Source organism: Silurus aristotelis (genome assembly GCF_946808225.1).
Source record: "Silurus aristotelis genome assembly, chromosome: 3".
In the NCBI taxonomy this organism is placed as follows: Eukaryota; Metazoa; Chordata; class Actinopteri; order Siluriformes; family Siluridae; genus Silurus; species Silurus aristotelis.
This window is the reverse complement of record NC_139576.1, coordinates 15,479,276-15,497,201: the sequence shown is the minus strand read 5'-3', so window position 1 is coordinate 15,497,201 and position 17,926 is coordinate 15,479,276. Positions and strand designations below refer to the sequence as shown.

General features: G+C 37.2%; 2 protein-coding genes across 46 annotated transcripts in view; both read right to left on the bottom strand.

Moving 5' to 3' along the window:
- Nucleotides 1-7,681: 7,681 nt before the first annotated feature.
- tfcp2l1 (transcription factor CP2-like 1) lies at nucleotides 7,682-15,176 on the bottom strand. 4 transcript variants are annotated; one of them, XM_083535876.1, is made up of 15 exons: nucleotides 14,864-15,176; nucleotides 13,843-13,991; nucleotides 13,255-13,328; nucleotides 12,483-12,588; nucleotides 12,124-12,230; nucleotides 11,867-12,019; nucleotides 11,600-11,710; nucleotides 11,015-11,109; nucleotides 10,535-10,595; nucleotides 10,343-10,433; nucleotides 10,164-10,254; nucleotides 9,970-10,052; nucleotides 9,715-9,857; nucleotides 8,524-8,575; nucleotides 7,682-8,334 (listed from the first exon to the last, which is right to left on the bottom strand). In XM_083535876.1, the coding sequence occupies exons 1-15, from the start codon at nucleotides 14,896-14,898 to the stop codon at nucleotides 8,261-8,263; spliced, it is 1,425 nt and encodes a 474-aa protein (XP_083392002.1). In that variant the 5' UTR covers nucleotides 14,899-15,176; the 3' UTR covers nucleotides 7,682-8,260. The 4 variants fall into 4 exon arrangements, with proteins under 4 accessions (XP_083392002.1, XP_083392001.1, XP_083392003.1 ...); XM_083535875.1 differs by having other exon boundaries at nucleotides 10,343-10,436; nucleotides 14,864-15,175; XM_083535877.1 differs by having other exon boundaries at nucleotides 7,682-8,307; nucleotides 10,343-10,436; nucleotides 14,864-15,174.
- Nucleotides 15,177-15,339: 163 nt separating this feature from the next.
- Nucleotides 15,340-17,926, bottom strand: part of clasp1a (cytoplasmic linker associated protein 1a) — a 55,287-nt gene continuing 52,700 nt past the window's right edge. For all 42 annotated transcript variants that reach the window (XM_083535776.1, XM_083535814.1, XM_083535813.1 and 39 more), the window contains one exon: nucleotides 15,340-17,714. In XM_083535776.1, coding sequence (XP_083391902.1) covers nucleotides 17,628-17,714 — 87 coding nt within the window. In that variant the 3' untranslated portion in view covers nucleotides 15,340-17,627. The remainder of the gene's footprint in view (nucleotides 17,715-17,926) is intronic.

Below are 17,926 nucleotides of genomic sequence, written 5' to 3'. Positions count from 1 at the left end.
AACGCATCCACACCCATAGGTGAACCGTTTCTCGCCAGAGAAAAGAATAGAGGGCAATGATGTTTTCATGCGAGGCGAAGATTGCTGAGATTGAGGTGGCGCTTCGGACAAAGTGCTGCGCCGTAACCCAGCACTGAAACTCTCTCATTCGCAACAGTCCCCACAGAATGACAGACACTGCAGAAGCCATCAGCCCCAGCAGGCATAAACAGAGTCTGAATGGAACCTTTTTTCCTCTCTGGAAAAGAGATAGACAACCGCGAATCGACCTGATGTTCTCCTCTGATAAAAAGCCTGATACAGGTCTGAGTTCAGCCTGAGACCCAGGTAGATTATTTCCTCTGTGGGCACCAAGCAGCTTTTTGTCTCCTTTATTCTGAGCCTAAGCCATTCAGGTGAGACAGAAGCACACTCGTATCCACCTCCGCTTGCTGCCGTGATGGAGCGCAGAGGAGGAGATTGTCCAAATACGCTGACACTCTGAGACCCGCTGCTCTTAGCGGTAACAGTGCAGCTTCGACAAATTTGGTAAAGATCCGTGGAGCTAGAGCCAGCCCGAACGGAACCATCAAATATTCATAGGCTGTGCCCCAATAGGCAAAGCGTAGGAATTTCCTGTGTGCCGGATAAATGCTTATGTGAAAATACGTCCTTCAGATCCACTGATGTAAACCAGTCTCTGGGACGAATAACACTGTACAAAGCTTTCAATGTGAGCATTTTGAACTTGTACTTTCTGAGGTGTTTGTTGAGGTTCCGTAAATCCAGAATGGGATGGAGACCCCACCTTTCTTGGGAACAGCAAAGTACCGAGCTGGCTGTTCTCTCGCGACACCGATCAAATTATCCCTTTGCTCAATAAGGAGGTTATTTCATCCTCCAAACCCTGAGCAGATTCGCCCTCCACCGTTGACCAAACCACGCCGCTGAAGAGCGCTGGTCTCACGGCAAATTGCAGGCGATATCCCTGCTGTATTGTGGATAAAACCCAAGGATGAACTGCACATGAACGCCAAGCAAAGCTTGTGGCCGCAGCTCTGGACCGCAGGTTGAGATCCACAATGACGCAGATCTCTTCCCACAAAGCTGAGTCGGGTGACCCAGCATCAATCTGCCTCCCCATCTCTTCCATGAGCTCCGTCTGGTATGCTGTGAGCAGTGAGGTGGCATTCAGAGTTCTAACTGCCACTGTCGAGGAGCAGTTGATTTTCTGGAAAAGATAGGTGGACAGCCTCTCTGTACGTCCTGGCAGAGAAGGGGAGGAGGAGGATAGAGCAGCTCGTCGATTAGGGTGAAGCGGGTGGCGGGGGGCGGTTGGACATCCCCAAATCCTCCATATTGTGCACCTCCAGTCTAGAGAAACTCTTAACGGGCACTCTATGTAAGAAGGGTTTGTCCCAAAAACGACACATTTCTGTGACACGCCGGCACAGCAGGACTCTGCTTAAGTACTTGATGGCAGCGTCTTCCCATCATACAAATCCCTCTCAGCGTCATGATGCACCTGCTGAGATGGCCATTCGATGGAGAGCTTTTTGGCTGCTCTCCTACACATCTCCACGAGGTCCAGCTCACTGGGCATAGGGGAAGGGCCTGTAGCACTTTCAGGCCTGGAGAAAAGATCAGGAGGAAGTATAGCATCCTCCTCATCGTCCTCCAAATCTTCCTCCAAAAAATTAGCAACCTCATCATCTTCCTATTCCTCACCCTTGTCACCCACTAAAGGGTTCGATTCGAAGAGTGAAGAAAGGCCAGGAGACAACTCGTCCATCAACTCTCCCCAGCTACACTGTGCTTGAGAAGCAGCCTCGTCCCTCTCCGTGGGCAGCGGAGAGAGACATGGGTCTCCTTTATTCGTGGCCGCGAGTCGCATTCTGTTGTCATCACTCATCACTGTTGTGATTGGTCTGTCAGCCGACAGACGTGGTGTGATTGATGCTTCCAGGATTGGTCACGCCCGAGGCGATTCCCATAGTGAGATACAGAACGAATGTTTGAAAGAGAACGACTGGAGCTGGCGCAACCTCAGGATGCTAAGAGATGGGTAGAGAAAGAGAAGCAGTGGAGAGGAATTAGCGTAGCTGCTGTTCATGATATTACCAAGCACAAGTTGATAATGTGCATTTGATCAGATGTACTGGAGCACAAGATTATGATATGATTTGTGTTATGTGTAGGTCTTGCTAAAAAGATATGTTTTTAATCTGTGCTTTATCTGGAAGAGTGTGTCTGGGCCCCGAACACTGTCAGGAAGACTGTTCCAAAGTTTAGAAGCTAAATGTGAGAATGCTTTGATGGATGCGCATGATGGATTTTAGCATGTTAGAAGACTGGATAGATACAGTACATGGGAGCTAAACCATTTAGGGCCTTGTAGGTAAGTATCAATAGTTTGTAGTCGATTCAAAACTTAATTGGTAGCGAGTGAAGGGTTAAAAAGATTGATTTTATATGGTTGTATTTACTCAAACTTGTGAGAACTCTGGCTGCTGCATTCTGGACTAACTGTAGCTTGTTTATTATGATGCAGGACAACCACCGCTCATTTTGTGGAATTTCTTTCTTCATAATGTGAAAGCAAACTTAAATTACACTGTCTTTTTAATCTTAAAAATTGGAATCTGTAAAGTGTCTTCTTTTATTTGTATACACTTATAAAACAACAAAACACTGTGCTTTTGTAAAATAAAGAAAACAGACAGGGGGTGCTCTCTGCCTTCTCTGTCATCTCTTTTCACAAACATAAATAAAACAACCTGAATCTCAGTAAATACTTGCCTCAGTAAATACAGCAGAGGTGGGAAGAAACGAAGTACAAATACTTCGTTACTGTACTTAAGTAGATTTTTCTGGTATCAGTACTTTACTCCACTATTTATTTTTCGGACAACTTTTTACTTTCACTCATTACATTTTGACACAAATATCTGTACTTTCTAGTTCTTACATTTTCAAACCAGCCTCGTTACTTTTAGTATTATTTCTTCTCATTGAGCGCTGTTTCCAGCCCATCATTCTATCATTGCATGGCTTTTTCACCATATCACTGGTGTATTATTTGCTGGCTATCAGACGTAGACGTAGGCTAGTGGAGCTAACAATGAGCAAGGCAACAAGAGGTTTGGTTAATGTAAATTCAGAGGGAGTCACTGATGTGAAAATAAATAAAAACAAAGACATTCCTTAACACCCATGGCCATATATAAGGGAGATGTTCGAAATTATCGGTGTAAAAAAGTACTGGCTTTCAAGAATTCGCCGTCAAATTTGAGACAGCACATACAGGTAACCTAATGTTTTATTGTTATATCTAATTTATTTTCCTACAAATTTGTTTGTCTTTTATATAAGGCATGCTGCCACATGTTGCTATTTTTTTTAATAAGGATGTTCTTAATGTTCTTACTTTCTGTAGTATGTAGCTGTCATTTGAAATCTGAGGTTTAGTCAGATATTTTCCGGTGAAGTATAAATTATAAACTTCCCGTTTGAACTTCAATAAAATGCACAGGATAACCCACCTTAAATTTGTCATTCGTAAAACATCATAATAACTTTGAGTTGTTTTCAAGGAGAGCTAAAATAACCCTATAATCTGGGCCTATAATCGGGCGATATATATATATATATATATATATATATATATATATATATATATATATATATATATATATATATATATATATATATATATATATGCTGTGAGGAAAATAAGTATTTAAACACCCTGCTATTTTGCAAGTTCTCCCATTTAGAAATCATGGAGGGGTCTGAAATTGTCATCGTAGGTGCATGTCCACTGTGAGAGACATAATCTAAAAAAATAAATCCAGAAATCACAATGTATGATTTTTTAGCTATTTATTTATATGATACAGCTGCAAATAAGTATTTGAACACCTGTCTATCAGCTAGAATTCTGACCCTCAAAGACCTGTTAGTCTGCCTTTAAAATGTCCACCTCCACTACATTTATTATCCTAAATTAGATGCACCTGTTTGAGGTCGTTAGCTGCATAAAGACACCTGTCCACCCCATACAGTCAGTAAGAATCCAACTACTAACATGGCCAAGACCAAAGAGCTGTCCAAAGACACTGGGGACAAAATTGTACACCTCCACAAGGCTGGAAAGGGCTATGGGGAAATTGGCAAGCAGCTTGGTGAAAAAGGTCCACTGTTGAAGCAATCATTAGAAAATGGAAGAAGCTAAACATGACTGTCAATCTCCCTCGGACTGGGGCTTCATGCAAGATCTCACCTCATGGGTCTCAATGATCCTAAGAGAGGTGAGAAATCAGCCCAGAACTACACGGGAGGAGCTGGTCAATGACCTGTAAAGAGCTGGGACCACCGTTTCCAAGGTTACTGTTGGTAATACACTAAGACGTCATGGTTTGAAATCATTCATGGCACGGAAGGTTCCCCTGCTTAAACCAGCACATGTCCAGGCACGTCTTATGTTTGCCAATGACCATTTGGATGATCCAGAGGAGTCATGGGAGAAAGTCATGTGGTCAGAAGAGACCAAAATAGAACTTTTGGGTCATAATTCCACTAAACGTGTTTGGAGGAAGAAGAATGATGAGTATTCTGTAGATGAGCTCTGTATTAAGGAGAGGATGACCGGGGCCATGTATTGCGAGATTTGGGGGAACAACCTCCTTCCCTTAGTTAGAGCATTGAAGATGGGTCGAGGCTGGGTCTTCCAACATGACAATGACCCGAAGCACACAGCCAGGATAACCAAGGAGTGGCTCTGTAAGAAGCATATCAAGGTTCTGGCATGGCCTAGCCAGTCTCCAGACCTAAACCCAATAGAGAATCTTTGGCGGGAGCTCAAACTCCGTGTTTCTCAGCAACAGGCCAGAAATCTGACTGATCTAGAGAAGATCTGTGTGGAGGAGTGGGCCAAAATCCCTCCTGCAGTGTGTGCAAACCTGGTGAAAAACTACAGGAACCGTTTGACCTCTGTAATTGCAAACAAAGGCTACTGTACCAAATATTAACATTGACTTTCTCAGGTGTTTAAATACTTATTTGCAGCTGTATCATACAAATAAATAGTTAAAAAATCATACATTGTGATTTCTGGATTTTTTTTGAAAGATTTTGTCTCTCACAGTGGACATGCACCTACGATGACAATTTTAGACCCCTTCATGATTTCTAAGTGGGAGAACTTGCAAAATAGCAGGGTGTTCAAATACTTATTTTCCTCACTATATATATATATATATATATATATATATATATATATATATATATATATATATATATATATATATATACACAAAAGTATTGGGACAACTGACCTTTCCTGCTATATGTGGTTTTGTTCCAAACTGTTACCACAAATCTGGAGGCACTCAATTGTACAAGATGTCTTTAGATGCGCTATAATACAATTTTGCATTCACTTGAACTTGGAAACCCAAACCTGTTCCAGCATGGCAATGCCCCTGTGCACAAAGTGAGCTCCTTGAAGATCTGGTTTAAATGATTTGGAGAGGAAGATCTTGAGTGGCCTGCTATAGAGCTCTGCTCTCGAATACCTTTGTGATGAATGTGAACACTGACTGCACCACAGGTCTTCTCACCTACAACAGTACCTGCCTTTCGTAACACTCTTGTGGCTGATGAACACAAATATCCTTAAGCACACTCCAAAAATCTAGTGGAACAACTTCCCAGAAGAGTGGAGGAACTTATAAGAGCAAATTGGGACTAAATGTTGAATTCAATGTTTAAAAAATTGCACCAATTGTGCAAGTTCTCCCACTTAAAAAGATGAGATAGGCCTTTCATTTTCATCATAGGTACACTTCAACTATGAGAGGCAAAATGAATGAGAAAGAAAAATCACAAAAAATCACATTGTCTGATTTTTATTTGCAAATTATGGTGGAAAATAAGTCACCTACAAAAAGCAAGATTTCTGGCTCCCACAGACCTGTAACTTCTTTAAGAGGCTCCTCTGTCCTCCACTTGTTACCTGTATTAATGGCACATGTTTGAACTCGTTATCAGTTTAAAAGAAACCTGTCCACAACATCAAACAGTCAGACTCCAATCTCCACTATGGCCAAGCCCAAAGAGCTGTCAAAGGAGACCAGAAAGACTGCTGAGTTGCATCCAAAGAACATAATATCTACTGTGAAGCATAGGGGTGAAACATCATGCTTTGGGGCTATTTTTCTGCAAAGGGACCAGGACGACTGATCCCTGTAAAGGAAAGAATGAATGGGGCCATGTATTGTGAGATTTTGAGTGAAAACCTCCTTCCATCAGCAAGGGCATTAAAGATAAAATGTGGCTGGGTCTTTCAGCATGACAATGATCCCAAACACACTGCCTGGGAAACGAAGAAGTGGCTTCGTAAGGAGCATTTAAAGGTCCTGGAGTGGCCTAGCCAGTCTCCAGATCTCAACCCTATAGAAAATCTTTGGAGGGAGTTGAAAATCTGTGTTGTATATGATGGCCTGGATACATTCAGTTTTTGGATTAATACATTGATATAATGTGAGGTTTAGTTACCAGCTTGACACTAAAACAGGTAGTAGTAACGGCTACTTTTTACTTAAGTACATGTCAGAGCTTAAACGTCTTTAACTTGAGAAAAAAAGTGTAGTCAGAACTTTAACTTTTACTGGAGTCTTTTAAAACATGAATATCTGTACTTCTACTTAAGTAAACGATTAAAAACGTGTGATTAAGTTGCGATTAAATATTTTAATCGATTGACAGTTCTGATATTAATATGATGTGAGGTCCAGTTACCAGCGTGACACTAAAACTGGTAGTAGTAATGGCTACTTTTTACTTAAGAAAATGTCAGAGCCCAAACTTCTTTGTTTTAACTTGAGTAAAAAAGTACAGTCAGTACTTCAACTTTACCCGTGAATTTTAAAACATTAGTATCTGTACTTCTACTTAAGTGAAGAATGTGTGGATTTTGCCACCTCTGCATGCTTCCAAATGCAAGTTGAAATGCTGGAGCTTCTGTCTACTGGATTTTGGGCTGATAAGCAAAATCTCTGTCTTATCAGAATTTAATAATAGAAAGTTGTGTGTCCAATCTTTTAATTCTTTAACACACTTAGTTAACCGAGCCAATTGAAATGTTTCGTCTGGTTGTGATGAGATATACAGCTGGGTATCATCTGCATAACAGTGAAAGCTAATCCCATGCCTTCCAATAATAGGTCCCAAGGGAAGCATGTATATTGTGAAAAGCAGGGGTCTTAGAACTTAACCTTGTGGCACTCCATAATTTACTTGCATTAACCTGAAGAGTTCTCCATTCAATTCTACAAAGTGGTAACAATCAGACAGGTAGGATTTAAACCATCTTAATGCCTGTCTTTGAATGCCAATGTAATTCTGTAAGCGATCCAGGAGAAGGTCATGATCCATAGTGTCGAACACAGCACTAAGATCTAGCAAAACTAACAGAGAGATTGTACCATTGTAGCCAAAAGAAGAAGATAAATTTTTTATTGTACAATTGATTTCAGTGCCTAATACAGCTATTAAGTGACCTCTAATGAGAGACATGAAACTGGTCATTATTTTTCAAAGGTTTTTCCAAATGACCTCCCCCCTAGATTGACCAGCTCTACCTTAGGCTAATCATTAAATAGTTTCACTTTATGCATAATTGTAATTTTAAAATAAAAAATACAGAGCAAAACATTTTATTTAAAAATCCACAAAGGTACAATGGTAACAACTGCTTAATAAACAGTTGAATTGATCTTTTAAATATAATCTTAATAAAACCTACACATTCTTAACACAAAACTGAGTGTTAATTTTATTTACAATGCATTGTTTAAAATACAAATAGCTAATAATAAGAAAAATTACAATGACAACTCTAACAAAATGGAAAAAAGAAAAACAATCAAATCAAAAAAGTAAAAATCAACAGTGTGTTACAGTGCAAAAAAACAAACTGCACAGTTGACCTGAGTTAAACTATCAACTATCTGGGCAGCATAATGAGATTGTTTAACGCTGCATAAATTTTTTTAGCATCAGTCCTGGAAGTCAAATGCCAATAATCTTCTTGTAATGTTACACAGTTGATGCAGTACTACTGATATCAGTTCAAAACTGTTATATTGCCTTAATGATGGCATTGTGGCACATTACTATAAATTACCAAACAGGGCCAAGAGGGTAAAAATAAATAAATAATAAAAAATAAATAAATAAAGAGGGAAAAAAACAATGTTCCTCCAGGTCTGATCTAAGGTCACTTCAGTATAACATGGTACCCCTCGTTACTTTCATCCATCATCACTGAGGAACAGATACAGTCAGTATTAACTACAAACCAGGAGACAACAGTTTTTATAATGTTAATTATAACTCTAAACACAACATTTATATCAGGTATTGTTTAATATATACTTGTATGTAAACTCTAACCTTACTGGTGTATTACTAAAGTAATTGTGTGTGGTGATTTATACGACAAAAAGCTTGAGAAAATGTAGGATCAAGGCTTGGAATTACCTTTTAGAGCACTTATTATGAATCTTGTTTCCTCTGTGAAATTCTTCACCATCTGAAAAAGAGGAGTATGAGTAAGTCTTATTACAGGATAAAAACAAAATATGGTTGATTTGAGAGACCCTAGTTCATTTCAAATATATGATCCAGTTATTATTGCTTACTAATAATGCTGGTGCAACCTGATCTTAAACATGACATTAAAAAACTGCCTGTAATAGAGACCTTTACCTAGGTTTAATATATACACGATATAAACACAACTGCTCCTGCAAAATTCTCGAACCTTCATTATTGGAGGTGCATTCATAATTAGTTGGTTTTAATTGTACATCCAATAAGCTTTAAATAATATATTTAGTGTTATGCAATCCTGTTACTTTTTTTGATTGGTTAGAAGGCGTTGATTAATTTTCTAGAACAGAACAGATTTAAGAGTGACAGCTGCAATTTACATAAGTTTATCTTATTGTACTAATTCTAATATGCTGTTGTTTCTATAATAACAGCTTACTCACAAGGACTTAAGGAGGGATGAGCCATACAATTTAATTGTAATAATAAATAGATCACAAAAACATGTTGATGTTTAACACAGAATAATGCTAGTAGACAATTAAACTCCTTAGTGTCAGCATTTGGTTACAGCCGGTACATTCCATAGGTAAGTGCTCAAACTCAGCAAAATGGAAATGACAGAGGACTTTGCACTTTCCAGGTACCATGAAAGCATTAAAAAAATAAAAAATAAATAAAAAAATAAAATAAAATTAAAAAACCTGCTGAGCAACAAATTGTTTATAGCTACTCGATTGTCAGTGATAATAATAATAATAATTTTTTTTTAAGTTATTAGTAAACTGCTGTATTAGTAGAATACAGCATCTCAGGATGTAGTTATTAAAAATCCATTACAAATGTACAAAATGCATAACTAATTCGGATTATATTTACATTCTTTTTTTTTTTTTTTTTTACATTATGGCATTTTGCAAGGCGACTTACAATTATTAATTTTTTTTTCATTGATCAGCTGAGGGTCTTGGTTAAGAGACCAACAGTAGCAGTTTGGTAGCTAGAATTTGGATTCACAAGCTTTTGGTCCAACACCTTAAACACTGAGCTACCATTTGCCCAGATTATCATTTTAGGCAGAATGTCTTGACTGTTTAATCCACTGGGACATGATCTCACCTCATCTGAAACCAGGACGTATATCCCCATTGGCCCTTGTTTGTAAACATGGCAGATTTGTTGCACTGGAACACTGTATAGACCTGCTATCTTCTCTGTGAGCTCAAACAGAGTTAAGTGCTCCAAAGGCAAGGCATGGTACACTATGAAAAATAAGAATAAAGAAAAACAAGGGAGAACTCATAAATGATGTTGTATATAATCCAATCCTGTCCATTTGTAAAATTTGTTATATTTCATGATTTTATTTTTTACCATCATCTCTGCCTGGCTTGCTGTTTGGCTGATGTTTAATCTTCTGTAGGGAAACATACACTGTGAGGCGTGGCTGAATACACCTACAGCATAAAAGAAGCATATTATACAACCAGACAACAAAGTAAAGTTACAGGCTTCGTTTAACACGTTTGGAAATAACTTATATGAAACTTGTCCTTTAAAAGACCCACCTCCCTTTAATGGCATTGAACAGACGGATCCCATCAGCAGGGCCGCAGATCCGAACAAAGTCATTTCTGCTCATCGTAACCAAATCAGCACCTACAATAGATAATCAATATAAAATATAGATAGTCTTGTACGGATCTTTGAAACTTGCATACAACTGAAAAAGAATACAGACTCCTACCCGAGATGTTGGAGAAAAGCCTACAAAATGATGAGAACCTGTTCCGGTGAAGCCACTCCTGTGCTTCCTGAGGGGACAGTGATGGCACAAGCTGCTACATTGCAAAAAGAAGAAGAGGCCCTGTAATTAAGGTAGCATCCACTGTCAGTAAACAGCAGTACATTAACATTATGAGCAGTTTGTCATACTTACAGCAGAGCAGCTGGGCAGGAATAGCTCCCTCTGCTGGGTTGGAGAGCAGTCAGCATCATCTCTATCAAGGTGAAAGGGCTGGCTTAGTTGCTTATCCAGAATCCAGTATACACAATACACATTAAGTGAAGATGTTTAGTCACAAAGGCTAACTCAGTCCATTTGAAAATATGTATGACATGAACCTTATAATATTCCTCAATCCACATTTTATACCACACAGAGCTTCATTTACCTGTTTAACTTACAAAAGTTATCATATGTATGATGATTTATTGCAATCAGTTCTCTTTCATTGTGTGGAAAAAACAATCTTGCACAAACAATTTTGCCACAATGTACAAAATGTACTGCAGTAAATTCCTTATAATTACCCATATACAAGCAGACATTAGATTTTCAATTGCAAATAAACAATCTGACAAAAAATAATGAATTTGTGGATGAAATCAACACTGGTTAATCATGGGGAAAACCTACCCATCTGTAAAGTATTGAGAAGTAGAGATGTTGCACATGGGAAACAGGCTGCTGCTCACAATGCTGATAAATGGTTCATCTGGCCAGGGAGAACACTGCAAATGTGGAAGAAATGTTTGTTTGCCTCCTTCACTGATGTGAGAAACCCTTGAACATGTTCTATTTGTTGTTCACATATCAATGTCTCTACTCTTATGTAACTGCTGTCTGTGCCTGACTGAAACAACTGAGAGATCAAGAGAGAGATGCAGACAGAGAGAGTTAAAAATACTGAAAAAAAAGTTTTCCCATAATATCTTTTAAAACACATTCATGGCATTTGGAAGATGTCCTTATCCAGAGTGACTTAAAGCCAAGCAATTGAAGGTCAAGGGCCTTGTTTAAGAGCCCAATAGTGGCAGCTTGTTGGTGCTGGGATTTGAACTTGTGACCTACCGATCCAGAGTCCAATGCCTTAACCACTGAGCTACTTATTAGCCAGAGGTAAATTGTGTTGCTATTTGTGTATATTTGACCCCATTCCTTCAAACACTATACATTGAGAAACTTCAAAGTAGCAAGTCAAAATCCTGCTACATAGCTTGCCTCAGTAAGAATGGTAGTTTCGAATGATTGTTGATATTTTTCTTTGTCTTGAGGACTCTTTTTCTCAATCTTCTCTCTGTCCGTCTTTAGTCTGCGACTTGCTCCTTTTGGCTGGACAACAGTGAAAGGAGTCGAGTTAACAAAACATTACAGTGAACAAGCCCTCATACTTTACGCCATCATGTTGAAGCCCTGTGCATTTGGAAATATGAATTTGACGCAATATAACATATTTAGCAATACACAGGCAATAGTTTTTAACTATACCTTAAAGACTTTGATTTGGCAGCTGGAAGAGTGCACTTGCTCCAGATATTCTCCATGCTCATTCTGTATAAAAGTATCTACCTGAATCCGGAAGGGAACTCCCTTCTCGCCACCGTGTTTCCTGGGAGTAAACTCAGTGCTAATACAGTTGACCTAAATTTAAAATATAAATAATATTTAAAAAAATCCAGCCTTAAAGTCAGTGTTACTATCGTAAGTAAAATTTTTACTTTTTGAATTTTCGTAAAGAAACCTACTTGAATAAATATTGTAGCATTTTTTATAGGCTCCCAAAGGAACTCAATAGTGTTAAGCTGCAGTGGATTAGCTTGAGGCTCTATTATCCCCACAGAGAGAGTAGTATCTGTATAAAAGCAACATACCAGCTTTTTGTACAATACACACCATCAGATTTGACAAGCATTTTTATACTTGAATAAAGGTAGATGGGATTTTTATGGTATATTAAACTACTATTTCTAAAGCAGACATTCAAAATCATTTGTCAGATTTAAAATTATGTCTTGAACAATCTATTAAAATGTTAGAACTTTCTTGGGAACTTCAATTGGAAAAACACTCTTTCTGAACTATATAAACACTAATGGATACCCACCAAAATCCAAAATTCTGTCCCCTGGCCGGTTCCAGCGCCAGCCCTCCAACTGCTGGTACTCACTGTATCGCAGACGCCGATCATGAAATAACACACGTACGGTGCTCTGGAAAGAGACAAAACTAGCTTTAACTTAGGGAATGGCATAATCCTTGTAAAGATTTTATGGAATACATCAATGCTAAATACCATTACGATAAACTACAGAAGGTACACGTTACTGCATAGATTTAAAAAAAAAAAAAAAAAAAAAAAAAAAAAAAAAAAAGGAATCATAACAAATGTAAATTTATTTACATATGAATGGAAGAATCACTTTTTTTTTTTTAAAGCAAACAACTAGTAGCTATAACTAGCTACTAGTGCTCACTTTCAAAAATGTCACCTGTTGCATCCTTTTTGTTAAAAAAAACAAAAAAAAAACAAGGCAAATTAAACATGGAAAATGATAATAATAATAAAAAAATTATAAATGCATATCCAATTGTCTAAAGAAACAGTCATTTTGCAAATTCTTTACTTATTATAAATAGTTTCAACTGTTAAATCTCTAGGAAGGTGGGTTTTTTGGAAAGATGCTTTTTATAGTTAGGGATCATAATGAAATTCAAATTTGGTTCTTATCTGGAAAAGCATTTCCAGTAAACAGTTGAGCAGTCACCTGCCCAAGATATACAAACAGATAATGAAATCAGTTCACAGCAGTGGACCAGTTAAAAAAAACAACAACAAAATAAACCCAAACACATACACCAGACAACCTTTAACTTACCTTTACCCATTTGCTTCTTTCATGGGTACCGTTCAACAGTTTTCGGTTAAGCATACGGATTTCGTAGGACTGACCTACATTAAAATAAAGCAGTGGTGAGTCAATTTCACCATGAACCTCAACCAACCCTGTACCTCAAATAATATTTATAAAATAAACCAAGTTCATCTGAACAAACAGTCAGGTCTATATGCATTTGGATATTGAAAGAACCGTTGTAAGTTTTAAAATACATTTATTTTTACCACCATTGTGCTTTTGAAAAAAGAAAATGATCAAGATGCAATTTAGACATTCAGCTTTAATTTAATGTGTTAACAAAACATTTTGCATGTACAGTTGATTAGCCATTTATTTTACATAGTCCCTTTATTTTCAGGGACAACAATTAGACAAGTGAATGAGAAACAGTTTTATGGAAAGGTGTGACCCATTTCCTCCTTCTTTCAACATTTAGATTAAATAATATGCAAATACAATTTTGTATCCACTTTTAAAGCTCATAGTAACCAATGATATGGGAAAGGGGTCTTTTTTTTTTTTTTTTTTTTTAAATAAGAAAGTGTGTGTCTGAGGAAAATCGCCTACCCTGGTTGAGGTAGGTGAGAGATTCTTCATGCAGTTTGACAGCTGGAGAAGTGGCCGCACACAAGATATATTGAAAGAGGGGCAGTTTGGCCTCAGATCTGACCGACTGCTGCTCCAGTCCAGTCTTCAACAGTGGCGCTACTGTTTCTCTAAGAAATATTCATTCATTTCCATTTATTAATTTCATTAGAAAGTGAGTTTCTGTCATTACATAGCTGTTGACATTGCAACAGATTTGTGAGGACATAGGCAGAATTTAAGACTTAAAACCTTCTGTAAGTCTGTGTTCATAACAACCTCAGACTCCTGTTCAACAGTAGTGCAACCTGTGGTCTTCTGTTGTGTTCCTAATACAATAGACGTTGATTGTAAATATACATAATGCACACTTTTTTTTCCATGTTGTTGAAAATAAATCCTACTGGAAAGATATTGTTTTTCCTTCTTTATTTTATTACATCATTTCACTTATTTGTTCATATACAGTGCAAGTATTCATATTTAATGTTATAGCATTATTCCAAATAAGATTAAATTCATTATTTTCCTCAAAATTCTACAAACAATACCCAATAATGTCCACGTAAAAAAGTGTTTGAAATCTTTGCAAATTTATGACGAAAAAAATACAAATAATGACATGTAAGTAAACACAGCCTTTGCTCAACACTTTGTTGAAACACATGTGGTGCTAATTACAGCCTCGTCTTTTTAATGATGAAAACTCTGAACATAAAGCTACATATGTAATTCAGTTTTGCTTGGGTTGTTCTACTAAAATTAATACATACATTTCAACATAATCGTGCAGTGTTTGACCAAATCCCAGTAAGAGAACACGTTTCCTTTCGAGAAACAATTCGAATACGTATCTGTATTTATCCAGCATAGAATAAAACACAAATTTCCTTGAACTGTTCTTAACGCTATTTATTGACATCAAAAGTTCAGCATCAACGATCAATGAGAGAACATGAGAAAGAAGAGACTGTGTAGTAAAAGCCACAGGACCGAAACTTACCTCAAACAAGCGGGCTGAGCATTCAGGTGGAGCATGTCTGGCTGAGAGAGAGAGAGAAAGAGCTACAACAGGTTTGTATCCTCAGGAGAAGGAGGGAACACAAACCATGGACTGGCCGTCGTGTATTGAAACTAAGGTGCTCGAGTGTATTTATTCTGGTGACGTCCACCTTATTAACCCAGCCAGGCGACCTTTGAAAGCCACAGACCCGAGTACTGCCTGACTATGTAGCAGGGAAGTGTTCATGGTTCGTGTATTAGGATTCGCATTTGTGCTGTTTTTTTTCGTGCCACAGTTCACCTACACTATTCTTGAATTTAAGGCACATTATTAAAGGTTATGCTACAACTACACCATATGAAAACCTAAGTTAAAATATGAAGAAAAAAAAAAAGTTTTTTGTGGCAGTTTTGAAAAGAAAAAAAAGTAGTTTTAATTGTGTGAACCAGTCAAAACACAAAACTACAGGCACACGATTATGGTCAGGGTTTCAGGTTTATTTTAGGGCAAACAGGTTCAGGTTGCAAATCTTCCACACATGGCCCTTAAAAAAAAAAGAAAAAGAAAAACAAAAAAAAAAGCACAACTGTACAGTCATGGTAAAAGAAAATTCAAATGTATAAATACACATTAGTGTTACACGATAAAGTTAGAACACGTGCAGAAAACAGAAATTTGTTGGAATACTTTTAGTGGCCCCACATTTCCACACAGATTATTGAGACCCACTCATCAACTAATACTCAAGTTTCCCTTCAAAGTTGGCTTGGTTTCAAATTGGACCAAATTCAAACAATATGAAAGTGTTTTCCAAGTCAGGCCATGATTATCCAATGGCCTCTCCACATAAAAAGCTGAATATTACCAAGGTAGGCACACATGGTGTACCCACACAAAAGCCCAAAGCACCATTATGTAGAATGATTTGAAAGCTAGGATGCTTTCACCCAAAGTTTACATTGAACATGTTAATGGGGAGACAAACAGGACATTTTGGTCACCTCTTTAAGCCCTGTGTACGTTTTTGTACTTGGATGCCTCTTTGCTTGGGAAAAGCATTAATACTGTATTTACAGACTGACCACAGGACTGAGGAGGCAAAATCTCAAAAACTGTAACAAGGCCAATCATTGCAGCACAAGATGGGTGTTTCAAAACATGCAGGCTATTTGCTAACGTGCAAAAGAGTGCAAAACACCAGTGTGTTTTGCTTTTTTTTTTTTCTCGATTCTAACAGCTTATGTACAAAAAAAGCCTCCGGTAGCAAAAAGCTGCAGAAGAAATTGGTAAAAGGTTCAGCCATTAAACAATGCATCTATTGTTCATTTATGCCAAATTAAAGGAAATTCACAGTCTATAGACACATGCACTGTATCTATAGCACTTTTCACATATTTTCACATTTAAGTCAGAGTGCACACTTAAAACCAACAGTCTTGAGTGTCCAAAACATAATATGAGAAAACTAAATATGCATGGTAGTGTTTAAAGTTTCTGCCACCATTTAATTGTCCTTCAAAGCAGGAATCACTGCCATCTGCACATTTGTTTGCATCTATACATTTAAGTGAAGTCTTCAAGCAGCAGGATCAGTATAGACCTGGGTCTGGGTGGGATTGTGGTTCAGGAGTCTAACCATTGATTCAGTGATTTTGACTCAGGATGCTCTGGATCGTTTTACTTTTAAAGCAATAAAGTTAAGCAACTTTCATGGATGACAAGAAACAATTCTCAATTTCAAGCATTGTACAACCTTTAAATAATGAATCATTTACATTTTATAATTTCATTAGATTGTCATTTTCTCAGATATTGGGCCTTTAGCGTTTGGATTTATGTAGTAGTCTATCCAGCAATGATTTTTACAAATACTGTAAATACTTGATTTTAGTCAAATCAACAGCTTGTTATTTAAGATGTACAGCAAACCTTACCTACGTGCATTGTGGAATTGCAATTGTGCACAAATAACTGACGTGAGTAGGTTAGGAATCTTATATTTCTGTACTGACTTTGTCCAACACTGGGCAGAGGTTTCATGCAATTTGCTATGCAATATTGTCTTTTTTGCATGGCTATTAACTGTAAATTTGAAAGAGATAATTTGAGGAATATACACAGTATTCTGATGTGTGCCATTATCCATAATGCAGGGCAAAACATTTCGTTAAAAGAAAAAAAAAAAAAAGGCATTTAACATCCTCATAAAGTAAAGCAAAATCATAATAAAAATCCATAGACTTTAAAACAGCCTTCAATTACAAACATAAAGGATACATTTTAGAGCTTTTCTGTGTTACATGGTGTGCGGGTGGTGGCAGGCCATTGTATTTAAATACAAATTTAAATAAATGTTTACACTTAGTCCTACATTTTTGGTTGTCATTTTAGCTTAACCTTAAAATGACACTTGATCTTTTCAAATCACATTTAAAATCACTCGGCCAGCCAAATGATCCTCCACTAACTCAGATTCAAGTGACATTTAACTTACACTACTGTTCCCCCTATTTAAAACAATGTCAAAATCTCAAACACTACAGATTTTTTAAAAAGACCACATTACATTAATGTTAAATATCAAGTAAAAGAAATGTGAAGATGTGATCCCTATAACCCACTCTAAAGAAACTTTCAAACTTTTTTTTTTTTTTACATTCAGAAGATGAATAAGGAAACAGGAAGTGAAAAGGAATACTGATGGAAATGGATCCCAGTAAGATCCCATTTTGAATACAGCACATTGATGAGCACGCTTTCTGCATTAGCTATGAGAGGACACATCAGATGAGCTACTGCTGTTGCTGTTGGTCGTCTGGGCTCTCTTGATATACAGGTTTAGCAACTTCATCTGTGGAGAAAACATTGAAAATACTGATATAAATCTGTCATGTTATTATTATTATCATCATCATCATCATCATCATCATCAAATTACTACTACAGGTAATATCTAGAGCTAGACATCATTAAAAAAAAAGCAAAGTTTTTAATTTGTTTGTTTTGATTATTAAACACAATGTTTACAGTTCTAATACAATAACTTCTGCATCACATAATTGT

Coding starts and splice junctions, on each gene's coding strand:
- tfcp2l1 (XM_083535875.1), bottom strand. CDS start 14,898: ATGCTCCACCTGAATGCTCAGCCCGCTTGTTTGAG. Junction 8,576..9,714: donor ACGTCCTGGTTTCAGATGAG/GTGAGATCATGT, acceptor CCTCTTTTTCAG/ATGGTGAAGAATTTCACAGA. Junction 8,335..8,523: donor CATAATAAGTGCTCTAAAAG/GTAATTCCAAGC, acceptor CCTGGTTTGTAG/TTAATACTGACTGTATCTGT.